Consider the following 19,180-nt stretch of genomic DNA (forward strand, 5'->3'; position numbering starts at 1 on the left):
TCCCAATGTTTAATTAAAAATAAAAATTTTAATCATAATTAACAAAATAGCAAAAACTAATTAAGACTAGTCAATAAAGTCATTCGGTGTTCATGTTTGCACATTTGATCACCATGCTATTCCGTTCTCAGTTTTAAAACCATGTATAGGTTATAAATGTATATTTCATCATTAAAAAAAATAATCATTCCATTAATAAATAACTTGTGTCACTCAAAAATAGGCACCCACGGCCATTAATGTTATGTAGAAGTCGTGTGCATGCAACTTAAACATTTTAGAACAACTTCTATTACTAGTAGGCCTAATTTAAAAAAAAAAAAAGTAATTTTGTAATTTGTATGCAATAACAAAATAAATGCTTATACATACAATAATGCAAATAAACAAATTTAAACTTGATCATTATCTAGGGTTACCAGACACCAGCTAACCCAGAGGAGGACAAAAAGGAGGACAAATATATATCCTTACAAAGAAGGACACACACACAAAAAAAAGACAACAAAAGTAAAGTTTAAATTCTAGATCTAGGATTACACAATCTTATCTTATCTTATATAATACAGACGTTACTTCAAAAAAGAAGATGATTACGTCCTACGCGTCATGCATTTAGTCATGCATAATAACCAATGACTTAAATTCTGCCAAGTCACTGGTTTTCCTGGCTAACTCAGGCAACCCATTCCATGCTCTAATAGCGCTAGTGAAGAAGGAGCACTTATACAATATTTGATGAATAATCTCAGCACATCAAATGCTGTAGAATTTAACGGGTTTATTTCGTAGGCCTATATATTATAGTGAATTTCGTAGACGCATCTTTTAACAGAAGAAGTACATCATTATTTGCAAACGTACTTCTGGAATCCTTGCTTGACATCTTTTTTTTTTCAGATAGTACATTGTGGACAATTGTATCTGACTGGAGGGTGTATTTCTTTCTTACGCCACTGTAAGCCAATAAAAAAAAGTGGTATCGTAAGCTTAAAAAGATCATAGCCTAGATCTCAACGATAAAGTAGGCCTATAGATCTATATCTATTATAAGCAACCCAGAGTGTTTTTTTTTTTTTTATTCATGTAGTCGTTATAGCCTATTTCCTCTTGTAGATTTTTAAACTGCGTGTCGCCCACTACCTTCACATATTAACTAGTCTAGCAGATAGCCAGACGACAGGCGTCGATTTACAATAAGCTTCATTTTTTTGGGTAGGCGTAAAATTAGCAGTGATGTTAGGTCACGCGGTATCTATTTATGACAATGACACAAGATTTAAAAACCCATTTTTTCCCCCTGATACGTTAATTAAGAAATATATAGACATTAAAAAATATTTCCACGATTTATTACATTTTCTAAATAGTAGGTTTCTTTCTATTAGAATTTTTTTCCTCCAAAACCAATGTGGTCTTTAAAATTCAGCCGTACAAAGAATGCAAACTGGGTGGATACGTCTGCAGGATGGCCCTGGATCGAGCACTACTACGAACCATAGTAAAGCTGCATAGTAACTGCATACGCACACAGTGAAAATCCATCACAGAACGTGTGGCGGTGTGTGTGACCTATATTTGTGGATAACTCATTGGCTAGAAAACACGCGTAATAATATTATTTGCATATCGTGTGTATCTACAATCACTTATCGCTATTCTACAAATGCACAAATAAGGTTTAATTTAGCAAGTTTGGTTTATTATTTTATAAGAAAATATTAAGAAATATCAATTGCATGGTATCCAATTATTGCAAAGTAGTGTACAAAAGAATTAAAAACCCAAGTAATGTGAAGATATTTTCTATCGCGTAATATCATTTTATGGCCAATCAAAATGCATACAAGTGGCCGCAAGGTAGGTCCTTTACCAATGAGAACGGCTCAATACTCTTCTTAGTTCTTGTTCCCATTCACCTTTTTTAGCTGCATCGGATTCCAGCTAGGACTATGGTGTAACGTACGAAGGGTCCAGGAAAATGGACTAACGACTAAAAGGAATGTACATTTACACAGGTAAACTGTTTTTGCTTTTTACTTAGATCTAGTCGTTCTTACATGTGGATTCAAATATAGATCTAGTATTCAGCGTATTGTATATGATTTTAAAAAGGCTTGAATTGTATCAAAGATCTACGTCAATGGCTTTGCTAGGACCAAGTAGTTTCGCAGGTCGTGACGTATACACGGTTAAGTGTAAAAATCTATTTTTAGTATCACGGCATAGATCTAATACATCTATATCCTTCACTTTCACGTTACTCAATGGCGATGTTTGTAGACAGATTAGAATTAGATCGAGATCTAGACTAATTACTCTTCTAAGCTTCTAGAATCTAGATGTAATCTAGATCTAATTCTAAAATAATAAAATAAACTCATTCTCTAATTTAAGTTGGTGGATTTTTTTAGACTTGACTTTGACTCATAATACTCACATTCACATATTCATATTCTGAGTGATATTCTAACTACTCTAGAGTCATAGTCTAGACTCTAGATTAGATCTATCATGATCATCTACTAGACTTCTAGATCTAGAGACTTGTCACTTGGCTTAGAGTCAGACTAGACTCTAGATTCCTAGATCTATTAGACTAATTAGAGGGCCTAGGGATATCTTATTATCTAGAATAGAATCTAGATAGTGATAGGTCTAGTCAAATCTAGTCTAGTTATAGACTAAATTAGTAAATACTAGACTAAAAGACTAGTTATATATAGTATATAGATCTAGAGTATAGTATTAATAGTTAGATCTAGATTTAGATTTTTATATAGATTCTAGATCTAGACTCTAGAGTTCTAGACTAGACTATATTCTTTTTGTAGGTACTTTGATAAAAAAAGTATGTTTATAATGTTATATTATTAATGATATTTAATTATCTAGATTAGTTCTAGATCTAGTCTAGATTAGACTATTGACTATATTCTAGAATGGATGGATGTCTGGTCGTGCGGTTTGCGCGCTGGACTGTCGATCAGATTTATCGATGGTCCAGGGTTCTAACCCTGCCCGCTCCCATCCCCCGTTGTCTTGCGGGAGGTTTGGACTAGGAAGTAATTATCCTCAACTCTGAAGGAACATCCGAAACATGTAAAACAAACAAACATTACTAGTATTAGATCTAGTTATTAAGTTATTAAAAAGTTATTAGATCTAGACTCTAGACTAGGTAGGTATTCTAGCTCTAGATTCTAAATAGATCTAGACCTATAGACTATACTATAGTATAGTCATTTGTGTGTAATTATGACTAGATTCTAGCTAGATCTATGTACACTGTACAGTAATGGTTTACTTTAGTCTCAGGCTTTACTAAAATCTAGATCTATCTTTAGACTTAGATTTTGAATATCTAGATCTAGAATAATCTAGATCTATTCTAAATTTATATAGATCTAGATATAGACTAGACTAGACTAACTAACTAATCTTTGATTGCATTAAACCATCAATGAGTTAATCTTAATTTTAAGATTAAGCTGGTATACCTCTAGACTTGGGGGGGGATCTAGCTTTTGTTAAAATAGATGTAGATCTAAATTCTAAATCTAACAATATCATAAAATAAAATTATACTATTAAACCTTGGTTAGCTTAATAATAAATCTAGAATATTGATCTCTGCATTATAAATCTATTTGTGATCCCTCATACAATAAAAAATATTTTTGAAAAAATGTTAAGAAACCCTAAATATCTAAAATGAGGTTTATAATAAATAAATATATAATTTGGCTTGAGTATAATTACCAAGCATCGAAAACCCCTAGTCCAGAAGACTTGAGAAAAGTAGAGAAAATGCATAAATATAACACTGAACTGTAACTTAGAAATACTGGTACTAAAACATAACCTAATTAAAAACAGTGGAATCCAGATAATTCAGATTACATACTCAATGTTCCACAGAAATCAATTTTTACTCTTATAAAAGGGATTTAATTTGAAGTCATTTATACCTGGTACAATTTGAAAAAAAAAAAAAAATTTCTTGTGCAATATTCCTTTTCATCAACCATAACAACCCAGCAACTAATCCTTCAACACCCTGCCATCAATTATTTCTAGCATTGCCGCTTGGTGTTTGCTATTATATATATATGTTGTCTGTGCCTACTGAGAGACAAAGAGCAGAAAGAGCAGAACATCTCCCACCCCCTTCTCTCACTTAAACACTGTCAAGCATCCACTAGACAATATGCAGTGTCATGAAGATCACTTGCTTTATCTGTATTGTCTAAGATAGAATTGGAACTATCAATATCTTTGTTGAAAGGTATATGGAATTTCTGCAGGGCGTTGACCCTAAAAATTGCCAGAGAAAGACTGTTTCCTGTGAACACTTTGTCTATATATATATATTTATAATTTATATAATATTGAACTGAGAGCAAACATAAAATACAAAATATCCACACATTTCAGGAAGTTTTAAAGCATTTTTAATTACCAGTACATAAAAAGTTGTATTAGCATTTAAAAAAATGTTTCCTAACTTTTTTATTTTATATAACACATATGCTATCTGGTAGACATTATGCCTTAGTTCAATAAACTCACAAATGACATTTTCAGAAAGATTTTTCCCTTTGACATTGATTTTTTTCATTACTGCAGATATTTAATGCACCATCCAAATGTCTAGGATAGATATTTTGAAATTGAAATATGCTTGTGTGACTAAATGGACATTCTAGATTTGAAATACTGTATCTGAATATTGTACTAGAATCTCTGGGGCATGGTGTACAAACCCATCTACTGTATTTTTTCTGTTGTACTTGGATCTTATTCATTAACATTGTTCTTTTCTTTGTGTGTCTTTCATAGTTTCATTGCCTGTCTCTCTTTATTTTAAACAAATGGCATATATGTCAATGTAGCATGAAACATTTTTGATCTATTTGAAAAAATATGAAACTGAATTTTAATGATTTTTTTCCTGTTTGCAGGTGAAAATGAAGCGGCGTGAAAATAAGAAAAAGGGAAATGGTTCCAATGGATCTAATGTTGTTGCTCAGTCAGCTAGAAACTCCAAAGCAAGACGTAGAAATGCTAACACAGTTTCTGAAGATTCTGCTGAGAATTCTCCTAGCAATACAGGGAACTCTGCTATTAAGTTTTCAGGGGAAGAAACTCAAAGCAACCTAAACCAGGATTATTCCCATGATCAAAAACTTTCCCCTGAAAGCGACAGATCGTCTAATTCTAAAAGCTCACTTGATGAAGATGAAAAGACTAATTCTGATACCCAAGAGTCTTTGGATGCAAGTAATGTCAGAAGGCTCCAAAAAAGCCAAAACAAGTCTGGGACTCAGCCACTTGCAGTTCCAACTGTTGCCACCGCAAGAGGTGGGAGAAATATTCGTCTGTCCCGTAAGGATGCCACTTTAAAATCTCAAACTAAATCTAAAGGGAAATCAAACAATGACTCACCCCAAACCTCAAACACACACTCTCCTTCAGAGATAAAACTAGAATCAGACTCTATAATGAATGTTAATTCATCAGCATCTCCCAGCAGGACTGGTAATCAGATGCTGATTAAACAGGAATCATCAACAGACTTCAACCGCTCTGGCTCCAGAGTTTTGACCTCTACACCAACTTCAGTGATGGGGAAAATTGTTTTTACTCAGCCTCTTTTACCTCAGACTTCAGCTCCCATTTCTGATTCAATGGCAGTCATGAACAGCATGTACTTGAAAACATCTGTTAGCTTAGCTCCCACAAACTTGGTGACTAACAGCAGCTATGGGGGCAATGAAGTGAATGTCAGCCCATATATGACTTCTATGGCAATGTCTGCAGATGGCACTAACTTGGTGCCTTTTACAGATTATGCTCAAAAATTGTCTCTTGTGAGTAATGTTCCCCAGGCTGGATATGTAAAACTTTCTAATTATCAAGTAGACATGCCAGTGAGTTCTACATATTCTTCTATTCCAACTAGGATTAACTTGCAGACCGTGTCAGGTATAAATACACAAAACCAGACACCTCTATCCTCAATTCTTCATGTGGCAGGAGGTGATTCAGTGGCAACTGTGTCTATTCTTGGTCAACAGCTTAGTGGGGGTATGAGATTAAAATCTGGCACCCCATCATCATCAGGAGCGGCAATGACCCTAGCTAATATGTCACTCTCCACACCATCGCCTCTTTCATCTTACTCGTCTGTGCACCCAGACAGTCAAGGTAGATTATCTATTGGGGATCAAGCTGTTTTTCAGCATGAGATGGTCTCTAATCAAAAACAGACCCACCATGATATTGAGAAAAAGCACATAGCCATTCCACCCAAGAAAAGGAAAGCTGCAGAAATAGATGAGTTTCCTACTTCTCCTGCTTTGAATGTCTCTGCATTAGCAACAGGCTCATTGATGGGGCCAGCAGCCAAAAAACCCTTGCTTGATTTGAGAGACTGGAAGAACCTTAGAGTGTTGGCCAAGAGAAAGGGTGTATTTGAAGTGGCTGTAATCAAGTGGATCCACCAAAACAATCAGGACATAAATGTTGAATTTGATTCAGACCATGAAGCCATGATCTTCTCAAATGTGTTTGACCCACATAACTGTTTACTGGTTGGTGACAACTATCCACAGCCAAATGCACTTACTGTTGGTCGTGTTGTTTGTGTTAGGGTCAACCAAGAAACAAACATATTTCACGAAGGGATCATCGTTGAAAAACGTCTCAACCCAGTGACATTTCGGATCAAGCTTAAAAAGAATAATGAACCATATCACTACAGAGATAACATGCCAGAAGAAATAAGTTCCTCTCGGGTTAATATTAGACTTCTTCAGCCGCCATGGCATGATGACCTGGAAGATGTTACTGCAGCAAGTGTGAGCAATGCAGGTGACAGCAGTGAACTTTGTTTTTCCCCTGTTGCACAGCTTCATAACTCAGCAAATCAGGTTGGAGTAATGTACCGCCAAGAGAGGCCTGTCTCTTCCAGTGCTGGCTCTATTGAGCATGCAGACACTTCCGATGATGACATGATGAATGACTCTATAAGCTTTGATTCCTCTGGCATGAGCACACCCAGATCTGGAAGTGCTACCCCTGGATCTGGTTCCAGGTCACAAAATGGGCGAAGAAACCCACCCAAGAAGCGTGACCCCGATCGGAGTAGAAGTGCACAGTCGACAGAGAGCTCTCGGTCTAGTACTCCTAGGTCACCTTTGAATGGCAAATACAAGAAAGGGGATGTGGTTAGTGCCCCCAATGGAGTTAGAAAAAAGTTTAATGGAAAGCAGTGGAGAAGGTTATGCTCTCGAGAAGGGTAATTAGCTTTATTTTAAGCAATTAATAGTTATTAAATTTCAGAATTTTTTTTCTTCATAAATTTTATATTTCCTTATAACATGATCAAGCAAGAGTTTTTATTATAACTCAAAAAACTTTTTATCGATTATTCAAAAAGTAAAATGTTTTTTCACCCCTAAGGATTGTAAAAAAAATATAAACGCACATTTTTTTTTCATATATAGAAAGTAAATTTCAGCAAAACTTGTTATAAACATACTTATTTTACATCAAGGCATGCAAAACAAACCTTTTGTGATGTTTTTAAAATACTAAACAATATATAGTAGAAATTTGATTTAACCTAGTAAAACATACATGTTTTTGACAGTTCTATACAACTTTTTTGTTCTGATTTATAATCTTTTGTGTGTGTTTAATCTGATGTGTGCTCTTGATATTTGTCAATTATTTCTTTCAAAAACAAAAACCTGGCTCTTTTGATAGGGAATATTAATTAGAATATATCAGTATAGGCTGTGGTCTGATATCTTTGGCAATATAACATGCAAATCTTTTCAAAAGCAAGCAACAACTATAACTATAATTTTTTAAGTCCATTTCACCATCATGTTTTGTTACCTTATGAACAGTTTGTGCTGCATAACTAATAAAATGTTTTCATTTTGTTTTGTATAGGTGTACTAAAGAATCTCAGCGACGGGGATATTGTTCCCGGCACCTCTCGCTTAAAGGCAAAAATCTGAGGCCAGCCCCTCCTTTCTCTGGGTGCAGACAGATTCCATTAAAAGAAGGACAAATGGAGTGGTCAGGTGAAGGTCAGCAAGAGCAAGACAGAGAAAGGCACATGTCACACAGGTAGATAACTTTTATCAGTTATAGAGCTGCCAAAGCTGGTCATCGCATATCTTTGATATTAGCTACTTGCAAAGTTCAGACAACTATCGTGATCAGCGACATAATACATGTCACAAAAGCTTTTGTCTGATGCTTTTAAAAGAAAACTATCTAGATATACTCATGGTTGCAATTAGTCAAAATGGGCACAAGTTTGAACACTATCAGCAGCGTTTTTTTTTTTTTTTTTGGTGCATTTTGATAAAATGTTTTGCATTTTAATCTACTCTAGCATATTTTTAAGCTTGTGTATTGTAGTATCTGCTTCATTGAATTGAATTACCCTTTCTTTATCTCCTTCTCTCTCTCTGGTGGACTACCTCCCCTTTTTACATTGTAATGCTCTTCCAATAAGGCTTGAACCCAATATCTCCTTATGCAGTTGGAAATGTTTTCCCATTTTTGTCCTTAACTGTTGTAGAACCTTTCTAAAATCCCCTATTCAATAGACTTGCTTTAAACTTTGTAAAAAGAAGATTTCTTCTAGTCTCGTTGCAAACGTGATTACAAATCATTTTGGAGATTACCGATTCTATTTTTAATAAAATCCGAAAGATTTTTATTGTTTAAATAATTTTTCAAACAAACAGACCCATAGCCCCAGTGTATAAGCCCCCAGGTGGGAAAATGGGTATTTTAGAAGCTTTTTTATATTCTGATGGTATTAAAAGTATAGATTTTTTAAAACTATACATATCGTTTTATTTTTTAAAGTTGTTTGTTTTGTTAGATCTTAAATTTGATTTTTTCAAAAAAAAAAAATAATTTTTTTAGGATTTTTTTAAAATTCCGAGTTACCCCTCTTTGCTTGGGGCCTGGGAAGGTTTTTTATTAACCAGAAATAGGAGCTTTTGGGTTAAATTGGAATTGGAATGTTCCGCTATTCCTCTCTTTGTTATTCTCTCCATATCTCTCTGTTTTCCTCTCTTCTCTGGATCCCCCTCTTTTTTTTTGCACTCTGCACATCATAATGCTTTCCTATTTCCTATTTTGGTTAAAAAAAAAAAAAGGGAAAGAAAATATAAGTTTAAAAATAAATTTTAAAAAAACATACCGTACCGAAGTCTATTTTGAGTTAATTTATGCTCTATAAATAGACTGCAACCTTTTTAGAAATAAAAAAAAATACAAAGGATTTATAGAAAGCTTTCAAACCCATGCCTTAGTGAGCATCCAAGAGGTAAAAGGAACCTGCATACAAAACTTGTGTAAATCCATTTGCTAGCTTGAGAGCTCTTGATACATATGTACATAAATCAGTGAGTCCTAATTTAGAAATATATATGATATATATATTTATATATAATGGATTGCCAAGCTAATAGAACATTACTAATTCTTCCTATCTTGAACTAATTTAATGTTTTCTTTTCTACCTAGATTTGATATGGATGAAACAGAAGCGGCCAACATGCTTGTATCTTTAGGGAATTCCCGCTCTACAAGTCCTTCTTTTTCCCCTAGCCCTGCCCAAAGTGGCCTAACTTCCATGCAGTCTCCTACTGGACCTTACAGATCCACTTCATTTACCCCCATTTCACCACACACCAACCCTCAGGGGCCTCCTGGCTTTGTAACATCCCCTGCAAAGAGCTGGAGCTCCAAGTCAGGCAGCTCTTCGTCGGACCATGTCTCTCCCATAACACCAAGATTTCCACCAACTGTGAATGTTTTTCAGCCTCAGGTACATGTGCAATTATTACATTCATTATCAAGTACTCCTAACACTAATTAGAAGCTAACAAAGTTAAGCACTAATTCTGTTGAAGCTTTAAAAATAAATACTATCAAGTCAATATCACTACATTTATTTAATCCATTCAAATTTTGAAAATTTCCTGTTTAGTTATAATTTGTTAAATAGATATCAGTAGCTTTATTTTCTTTTTTGAAAATAAAAACAATATTTAGGGAATGAAAGAATGCTGATGCCTTCACCTATCCCTTGGTCTATTGGGGCTACAAACAAGATTTATTAACCGTCTTTCTCAATTCCTGTCTTTTGCCTTGGATAGAACCTCTTTCAATGGAAGGGTTCGCATTTTATAAATATGGATATTGAAAGCTTCTTTTTTAAAAAAAATAATTTTTGGGTAATGAATGCCTTTTCACTCAAATGTTCCATATTTAAATGATCATGTTTGACACATTTTATGTACCGTTACGACCGTAGTGTCATTTTTACTTCATAAGTCACCTGTATTTTAATATAAAATCTCTTTAATTGTACGCTTCAAATTTTGCCTTACTTTACTTGTACGAAGTATATATATATACCAGTATATTTCATACATTTTCTATTACAAGACCAACAAGTTAGATTTTTCTTTTCAAGTTAAAACAATTTTGGTGAAAACAAATAGCTTTAATGATTTGATAACATAGTTCAGTAAAGGCAAACTTACCTTAGTTGATGTTATTTCATTCTTTATTCCATAGTATAATTCTTTGTCATTTATATAGTGTTTACTTTTTTTTTTTTTTTTTTATACCAGTACTGTGTTTTATGTCCAATTTTCAAACATGGTATTTCTGCCTAACCTTTTAAATCTCTGGCAGTGGTTCATAGCTTGGACTGAAGTTATCTAGACCTGTCATTTTTATGATGTAGGAAGTGCTTTGTATTAGATATGAAAACAGTTAGTTGTTGTTCTGGCTTGACTGCATTTTGCTTTACATAGATGTATTCAAAAAGTAACTTGAATTTTTAAAATTGTTATTTAAACAAAAATGTTATAAACCAAGTGTTTCAATTGATATATTTCTAGGCTGTTGATCCACGCCTGTTGTCCAAATCCAGAACCTCAATAGCCCTAGTTAAGCAAGATTCTGGACATAGCGAGGACTCTGGGGTAGATGTGCATACACCCAAATCTGCTGGGCCTGTGTCGAAGCCCCCCTCCTCTGGTGCCTTGTTTGGAGCTGTCAATTTAAGTAGTACAAGACTGGCAGTGGAACATCAGGTATGATAATAAAAAAAACAACGGCACCTGTTAAGGTGGACTCCAAATAGTACTTTTAGTTGTTTAAGTTCACTTAGATTGCTTGTGAATTATCACATTTAAGGAACCCACTTCTAACAAGTATATATATATCTTAACCAAGTACAGGGATTCTGCATTTATAATGGCTGTCTACGGACTGTCTACATGCCCTAAATGCTTAATGTCTTGAAAGTGAAATACTATTTATACATAAACCTTTATATGGTCACTCTTTTCACTCTTCAACTTCTATTTAATATAGAGAGAAAAGAAATGGTATGATACCGGTAACATTTTTTAAAAACATAACTGGCTCTTTTTATGAGAGCTTCTTAGGCTAGAAAATGAAAACCCAAAAAGCTTTTCTTCATATAAATATAACAGTATGTAATTAAATACCATAAATTGGAAAGTTTATTTTGATTTCGACTCATTGTAACCTTTCTAGTTCGATGGATTTTAAATACATGGTCTATAAGTGCATTTACAAAATTTTTTGTTGTTGTTATAGTTGGTTTAAAGGTAAGATAAAATAATTGGAATGTTTTTGTGTTGCAGCAGTCACCAATAGTTAGGCAGCTAAGCTCCATGCCAGGACAATTAGAAAGGCAAAGATTTGTCTCTGAGCCTGGAAGACTTGCATCTCCTAGTGCTGGTGCCACCACTGTAATCCGAACAAGACAACTGGAACAGCCATTTGCAGACAATATTTACAACAGTGTCCAGCAAGACAGGTTCCAGCAGCCAAAGGGGACTCCTCTTGACCTCCATAATCAGACTATAGTGCGAAGAGAGACCATAGATTTATCCCCTGGGCAATCCAGGGGGCAGCCAATGAGTAGTGACCAGTCAATGTTGATAATGCAGCAGTCATCTCAGAGACATTATACTAATCATTCCAGTTCTGGGGGAACTCAGCTGACCATCGGGGCTGTTAAGTCCTTGCCCAGCAGTCACAAACCTGTGTCCACCCCTACTGCACTGTTACCAGTGATGACCCCCAACAGTAACGTCTCCATGGAAGAGAACAACAGATACCCACATGGTAATAAAGTCTACTCTGAACGCAGAAGTTCCATAGAGGAAGAGGAACTATCCAGAGAAGTTGAAGGTAATATAAAACTTGACTATTCTTTTAGCTTAATGATACTGTTTTAAAATCTAGGCTTGGGGGATCTGATAATTTCAATTTATATTAACTTATTATTGCCATAAACTGGTTTTATGACAAAGAGGATGGCAGGATTGAATATAAACAAATTATTAATCATTTATTTATGTATGTCCTCTCTTTGATCCTTCACATTACCCCTGGTTGAAGGGTACCCCTCCCTCCAGTTTCTTTTTATTTTCTAAGAATATATATAGTGAAATTTCAGATGAAAAACAGTACTATGTACTGGTATTCGATATTGTTTAGATTAGTAACTTATCATTTAGTACACAAGTTGTGATTTCCTTACAAAAGTATGGATTGTTTGTATTGATGTAGGCACATGTATAAACATTTTATTCATACAAGATTTGCAGACACTTTCTGCTAATCACTGTGTTTGAGATTTGTGATATTATGTACAGTGTGACAAAATATAACTGACTAATAGGGGTCACCTCTAAGATTATGCATAAATTTGTTTTTATTAGTATTGGAAGATCGAAATATGGTTTAAGTTTAGGTAAATAAACACTGAGAGTTTCATAAGTATTATTTGACTATTTTAGCACATATTATTGCATTTGCCTCATTACCTGCTGTATGCTACTGATGATATGACATGCTCTCATGTCCAACTCCTTGCCTAACAGGAGAAGAGGCAAAGATTAGTAGCTTCCACCTAATTCAGTAGGATGGGGGAGGGGCTCACCACAGTCCTCTGAATCCAATCCTCCCCTTCCTTGCAGCTATATCCTAACATATGAAAGGCTTAGGGAGTCAACTCTGAGAAACAAATCAGGAGCTGGTAACAGTGCTACACTAGGCATAACTTCTGATGTTACTGGTCGCAAACTGTATATAGGGTATTTGCTGTTCCTTTCTACATATCACCAATGTGGAGAGGGGAACTGCTGTTATGTGAGTGACATTGTTTCAACCATAGCTACTGCCCAGGTTTTCATCTCATTTCATCTAGTAATATACATGTTGAAATTTACAGGCTATTCAGTTAACATCACAGTTTTGAGTTATTTTTTTCTAGCCCATCATTTCATTTTATTGAGACTAAATACACAATTTCAGTATAGTGTCATTTGGGATGTTTATTCAAATTAATATTTTTTGTGAAAAGGAAACTATGAATATTTAAAAACTGCATAATGAAAGTTTCTTTTTTTTTTTTTTTTTTGCATTATGTTTAATCAACATTTCTGTGTTACAATTTTCTTTTTCTATAATGAAGTCAATATTTTAAAACTAGCCAAAAAAAGCACTGGAAAATTAACAATGGTTAAAGCATTTTCTTGTTTTTGTGTGTGTGTGTGTAAATATTCAGTTCCCGGTCACTTCATCCCCTGGTCATTTCATCCCCCGGTCACTTCATCCCCCGGTCATTTCATCCCCAATTAAATATTTTATATATAAATATGATTATGTAGAATGCTTTCTTTTTTACATTTTATGACATATTACTAATGCGTTTATAGTGTTTCCTCTTCCACTTTGTATTCTTAATTAGAAATCTAATATTATATGATAAATCTGGATGTGTACTTATCTATAGCGTAATGATTAAAGGCCAAGGTGTGGTGCAAGAAGGGGGAATCTTTTGAGAGATAGAAGTGCGATTAGAATAATTATGATCATGCCGCTGATAACTTATCATCAAAGGCCAATGTGTGGTGCAAGTAGTGGAAATCTTTTGAGAGATAGAAGTGCGATTAGAATAATTATGACCATGCGGCTGATAACTTATCATCAAAGGCCAATGTGTGGTGCAAGTAGTGGAAATCTTTTGAGAGATAGAAGTGCGATTACAATAATTATGACCGTGCCGCTGATAACTTATCATCAAAGGCCAAGCTGTGGTGAAAGTACGACCATGTTTCACTTTATTTGATTTTTCAATCGCTCTTTCTTGAAAATGGGCGAGTCATTTTTAGCCTTGTAATAAGGTTTTATTTTTTTTCTAATAAAGGCGGACTTCCTTATAAACATTAAAGTTACAAATTGTGTTATAGGACTTTATTTCTATCGATATTTCATTTCTACACGTATATGTAAGTAGGTATTTTGTTTATTGATATTCATTCTAGATATTGAAACTGGTGGGGGGGCCTCTAGTTATGTGAACATACCCGTCATGATGAGGTTCCTATAGCCTTAAAATTAATTGTTTGAGTGCTTATTGGAAATAATCTTGCATGTATATTTAGGGTGTCACTCTCTATCTCTTTCTCTCTCTCTGTCATTTAAATAAAAAAGGAATTCATTAAATATTGCTCATTTAATGCTTTTTAAAATTACAATTTGTTAGATAAAATTATCAGGTGATGAAAATATCAGGGGATGAAATGACCGGGGATGAAGTGACCGGTCACCAAATATTCTACACACAGTTCTATTGTTTTAATTTAATTATTAATTTTGAACTCTTAATTTTGCAATTTACTGAAAATATTAGAATATAATATATTACTCATTGGCCACTGAATATTGCTGATACCAAATTAATAATACATGATAATTTACACTGGAAAATTACCAATAGTTAAAAAGTGTGTGGAAATGAACAAAAGCCTCCCTGCTCTAATTTGTACCTACTGAAATATAACCAATCTGACTCACTATTAGAACAAATTATTTTTATTTTTTATGACTAACATTTTACTGCGATATATTAATGAATTAAGATCTATGTGTACTAAAATATATCTAGCATTTTCACCTTAGACAAAAGTAGGACATAATATTTGCTGTTCTCCTACACAAAGGTGCAGCTCAGACTGACTAAAATTTTAGTTAAAACAATTGTTTTAGGTGTTATTCCTTTAGATTTGAAGATTATTACATCCTAGCCCAAACCTCCAGTGATTGCAGCTGGCATGGTTCGTACCTTCAAACCGCATACCACAGTCCACGCACGACTAGGCAGACACCCAATTGTTATGCTATTAGATCATTTATTTATTGTAGAATATTCTGCGAGTTTGTCAACGATGGCACTTACACTGTCTTGGTTGTAGTTGTAATATTAGTAAGTTGAAGACATTTTCAATCATCTTAGAGTCAGTCAGTCAGTTAGTACATCTAGTCTAGAAATGAAATACTATTCAGAACTAGTAATCAAGTTAAAATGGCTCTCCAGAGTCTAGACCTGTATTTTTTCTCTATCATAATTCTTGTCCTTTCAATAGCACAAATGACAAAATGGTAATAGCAATATTATTGGTATAGGCCTTCTTATAGATCTACTAATCTGGCTTTGCATTCACAACTGAAACACGCTATCCGTTGTTGGCTCGCCACCAAACTTGTCAGATTTCTTCCAACTACAACTAGATCTACGAGCAGGTTCTCTGCGCCGACCCTGCCCACTCAGCAACACAACAAAAACACGTCGAATTTTCCATGGCCTCGTGAGGGGGAGTTTCATTGGTTACAGTCCAAATGCTCGTTTCTGGGCCTTCTGTTTAGATTGTTTTCATTGGACAATAATGAACGTGTGCTATTTTTCTTTTGTTCTCTGTAGTTTTTCGTTTAAAGGGCTAAGATACAGTTCTACTTTAGGGATACGAATCGAAATAAATATTTGTTATATATCAATAAAGAATTTTATTTTGTGGGTCTTAAGACGAAAGTTTTAAAAAATGTCTTTTTTTTTTTTTAGTTGGCTTACCTATAGATCTAGATCCAGTAGCACAGTAACGTATTCTCATTAGGCCTTTTATTTTTGAAGCGATGCCAGCCTTAAAATCTTGATTTCCTTAAGTGTGTCACATGGACTCACACTGATAAGGAACGAGTAAAAATGTTGTGTTCAGCTGCAAAAGACGGACACCTTTAAAAAACAACACAGCCTTTCTTACCCTCTTTAAACTTTTAGATTGGATTGTTAGTGGATCTATCTAGATCACTATTAATATTTTCTTTGCCTACTTCAGACTACTGAAATAAATGTTATTTCATTCACTCTTCTTTTTTGATAGCTCAAACGACGACTAGAATTAAAACCTAATATCTTAGAAACTTCCGACTAGATCTAGATATTTTATCCACATTAAATTTATGGAATATCTCACTCATAGTGATATGCTTCCCTAGCAAGGTGATTCGTGATTTAAACTTTAGTTAAACAATCGTTTTACGATAATCCATGAGATATCTAGTCGTGCATGTTAATTCTTAAATTCTAATTCCTTTAAGATCTAGAAATTTATTATCCTCATATTCTAATCTTCTCTCAAATTTGGAAAATCGCCCGAGGAATACCAACACTTTTTATAAAGTGGCCACTTGAGTCGTCTGATTCATATTGGTATGCACACTTACAACACACAAATACATACAGATTGCGCATGCGCACCAATTTACCACTGATTACTGAAGACGAAGTCAGAAACTGACAAATCAACTCAAATTTTATGAGATACCTATTATAAATTCTTTTTTTAAAAATTGTTTTGTATGTTGAACAAAAAAAAAAGATTGAACTTTTAGAACGTTTTTATAACAACCATTTGTTTATCCCTTGTATCTGTGGGTATTTTCAGTTTTTGTTTATCAAAATATAATAATAACCTTGAGAAATAGAAAGATATATAAACAAAAGTAATAATTTAATCTGCAGACTTAAAAAAATCTGAAGCTAGACATAGGTCTATATTATTGGTATTATTTTAAAAAGATCTGCGTAATAAGCTTTGTATCACTCAACGTAAGAAACCTAGCAGGTCTTGTGCATATTGTCGTATGGGAACTATTAAACTCTAACAACGCATTATCTCCTGATTTTTTTTTTTAAGCTCTCTCACGTGACATAGGTCTACACAAACTTCCCAGGCTTAGAGTGACTGGGTTAGATCTAGCTATTCTACACCCAAGTGGAATGCAAGAATTAATGTCAAAATTAAAATAGCGAATAGTAGTTTTGGAACACATTTAGGCTACATTTAAATGTGAACTGGTCTATAGTTGACACGGGAACCTCGTATGCTCAGAGTATCAAAGGATTTAGATCTATTTTAAGTATGTTGTCTATTTATGACTCTTATTGTGTTGAAGGTAATGGTCTGTGTGATTGGCATATCAGTATGGAATATCTATTCACAGCTTAAGACACTAGAGTCTAATGGACTGATGACTTCATAAAAAGATAAAAAGTATTGGGAAGCGCTTTTCTTATCACATGCACATAGAGAAGAGACTAACAGAAGTTTTAGCCCTGTTTGCTAACCCACTTGTGTCAATTTATGTTGGACTACCATAGTTTGTTCCCCTTGAGTCTATTGGCCAGTAAAATGCTTTACACCTTCAGTGTGATTGACTCTAGATCTTAAGATTTTTTAGTCCTGCTGTGCAGTTCAGTGTAGGTCAATGGACACTGCAGACTTATTCCCCTGCAGCTCTCTATGCTGCAGACCCTCGTACAGATATAATCCATTATCTCATCTGACTCCTTGTGAACCAGCCAAAGTTCTTCACTGCACTGTTCTGGCAAGTTAAGCTTTCAGATTGGATGTCTTGGTCTGAGCTGTGCTTATGCTACTAGGTGAAATATGAAAAGGTTCACTACTTGAATACCAGTGCTCCAAAAAAACAGAGGATGTTACCTGCTGTGTTGTATGACTCTTTTTACCAAACATGACCTCACCTTCTACCTTCTTCCTTATCTGGGTGAATGAAAATGGAGTCCTTGCTCCAGTACTTAGACTACATAACCTTTAGGAAGAGATATATATACTGTTACAAGAGCTGTTTTTTTTTATCCTATTAAAGATGGTTAGAACTTAGTGAATATAAAGTGTTATAGCTGTTAATTTCACTGGCTTTCTTTACTTCAATATAAAATTATTACTTTTTAAATGTACATTTATTTAACACTATCCTCAATTTGATATTAGTGGTCTGAATCTTAGCATTAGGTACTAACCAAGTGTCCTAATCTCTTGTTTTTTTGTTCTGTTTGAAATCAAATTCAAACTTAGGACTCATTCATGTTTGCTCAAGAGTCACATACACATTTTTTTTATAGCACAAAGTAAATAAATCAAGTTCTGAAATAGCCAAATCAAGTTCTGAAATAGCCACTGTTCTGTTTGTCAGCTCCTAAAGAAGTCAGGGTGTATCCATGGCAGTGCCTTGAGTCACATACACATTTTTGTATAGCACAAAGTAAATAAATCAAGTTCTGAACTATCCACTGTTCTGTTTGTCAGCTCCTAAAGAAGTCAGGGTGTATCCATGGCAGTGCCTTGAGTCACATACACATTTTTGTATTGCACAAAGTAAATAAATCAAGTTCTGAACTATCCACTGTTCTGTTTTGTCAGCTCCTAAAGAAGTCAGGGTGTATCCATGGCAGTGCCTTGTCCCCTACCTTAACATTTCCAATATTACTGCCCTACCTCGTGCTGAGACGCCTCCACCGCCCAGCAGCCATGGCCAGCCACCTCCTCAGCCAACCACTAGTGCCCAGCCAGCATCCAATGCCCAGTCTGTGCCTCCAACTAGTGAAAGTGATAAATTGACTGCACAGGCCACATCAGAGAGTGGTAAGTGTATATATATATATATATGTAAATCTACAAACTTAACTTTTTTTTTTTCTTCATCTTTTTAAATTATGATGTGATGCACGGTCTAAAAGGGGATTTTCTTTTTTATTAAGAAAAAAAAAATATTTTTATTTAAAAATTTATTTATTTTTATTTAAAAATTTATTTATTTTTAACCCAAAAATTTACTATGTTTTAGGACTGAACTGTCTGTTAAAATTAAAATTAATACTATTTTCATGAGATTTAATCCCACATAATTATACATCTTAACACAAATGCATTTTTTTATTAATAAA

At 34.3% G+C, this 19,180-nt stretch overlaps 1 protein-coding gene across 3 annotated transcripts in view; it reads left to right on the forward strand.

Annotated features, from left to right (window-relative positions):
* Positions 1-1,888: 1,888 nt before the first annotated feature.
* The window catches only part of LOC106055176 (protein capicua homolog), a 47,809-nt gene continuing 30,517 nt past the window's right edge, over positions 1,889-19,180 (forward strand). For 2 of the 3 annotated variants that reach the window (XM_013211338.2, XM_013211340.2), the window contains exons 1-7: positions 1,889-2,018; positions 4,965-7,303; positions 7,966-8,145; positions 9,565-9,868; positions 10,953-11,147; positions 11,727-12,279; positions 18,657-18,878. In XM_013211338.2, the coding sequence (XP_013066792.2) occupies positions 4,971-7,303; positions 7,966-8,145; positions 9,565-9,868; positions 10,953-11,147; positions 11,727-12,279; positions 18,657-18,878 (3,787 nt within the window). In that variant the 5' untranslated portion in view covers positions 1,889-2,018; positions 4,965-4,970. Of the gene's footprint in view, positions 2,019-2,322; positions 2,397-4,964; positions 7,304-7,965; positions 8,146-9,564; positions 9,869-10,952; positions 11,148-11,726; positions 12,280-18,656; positions 18,879-19,180 lie in introns of those variants that run through there. The other variant, XM_056009928.1, reaches the window with a different exon arrangement.

The sequence above is a fragment of the Biomphalaria glabrata genome, chromosome 14, assembly GCF_947242115.1.
Source record: "Biomphalaria glabrata chromosome 14, xgBioGlab47.1, whole genome shotgun sequence".
Lineage (NCBI taxonomy): Eukaryota > Metazoa > Mollusca > Gastropoda > Planorbidae > Biomphalaria > Biomphalaria glabrata.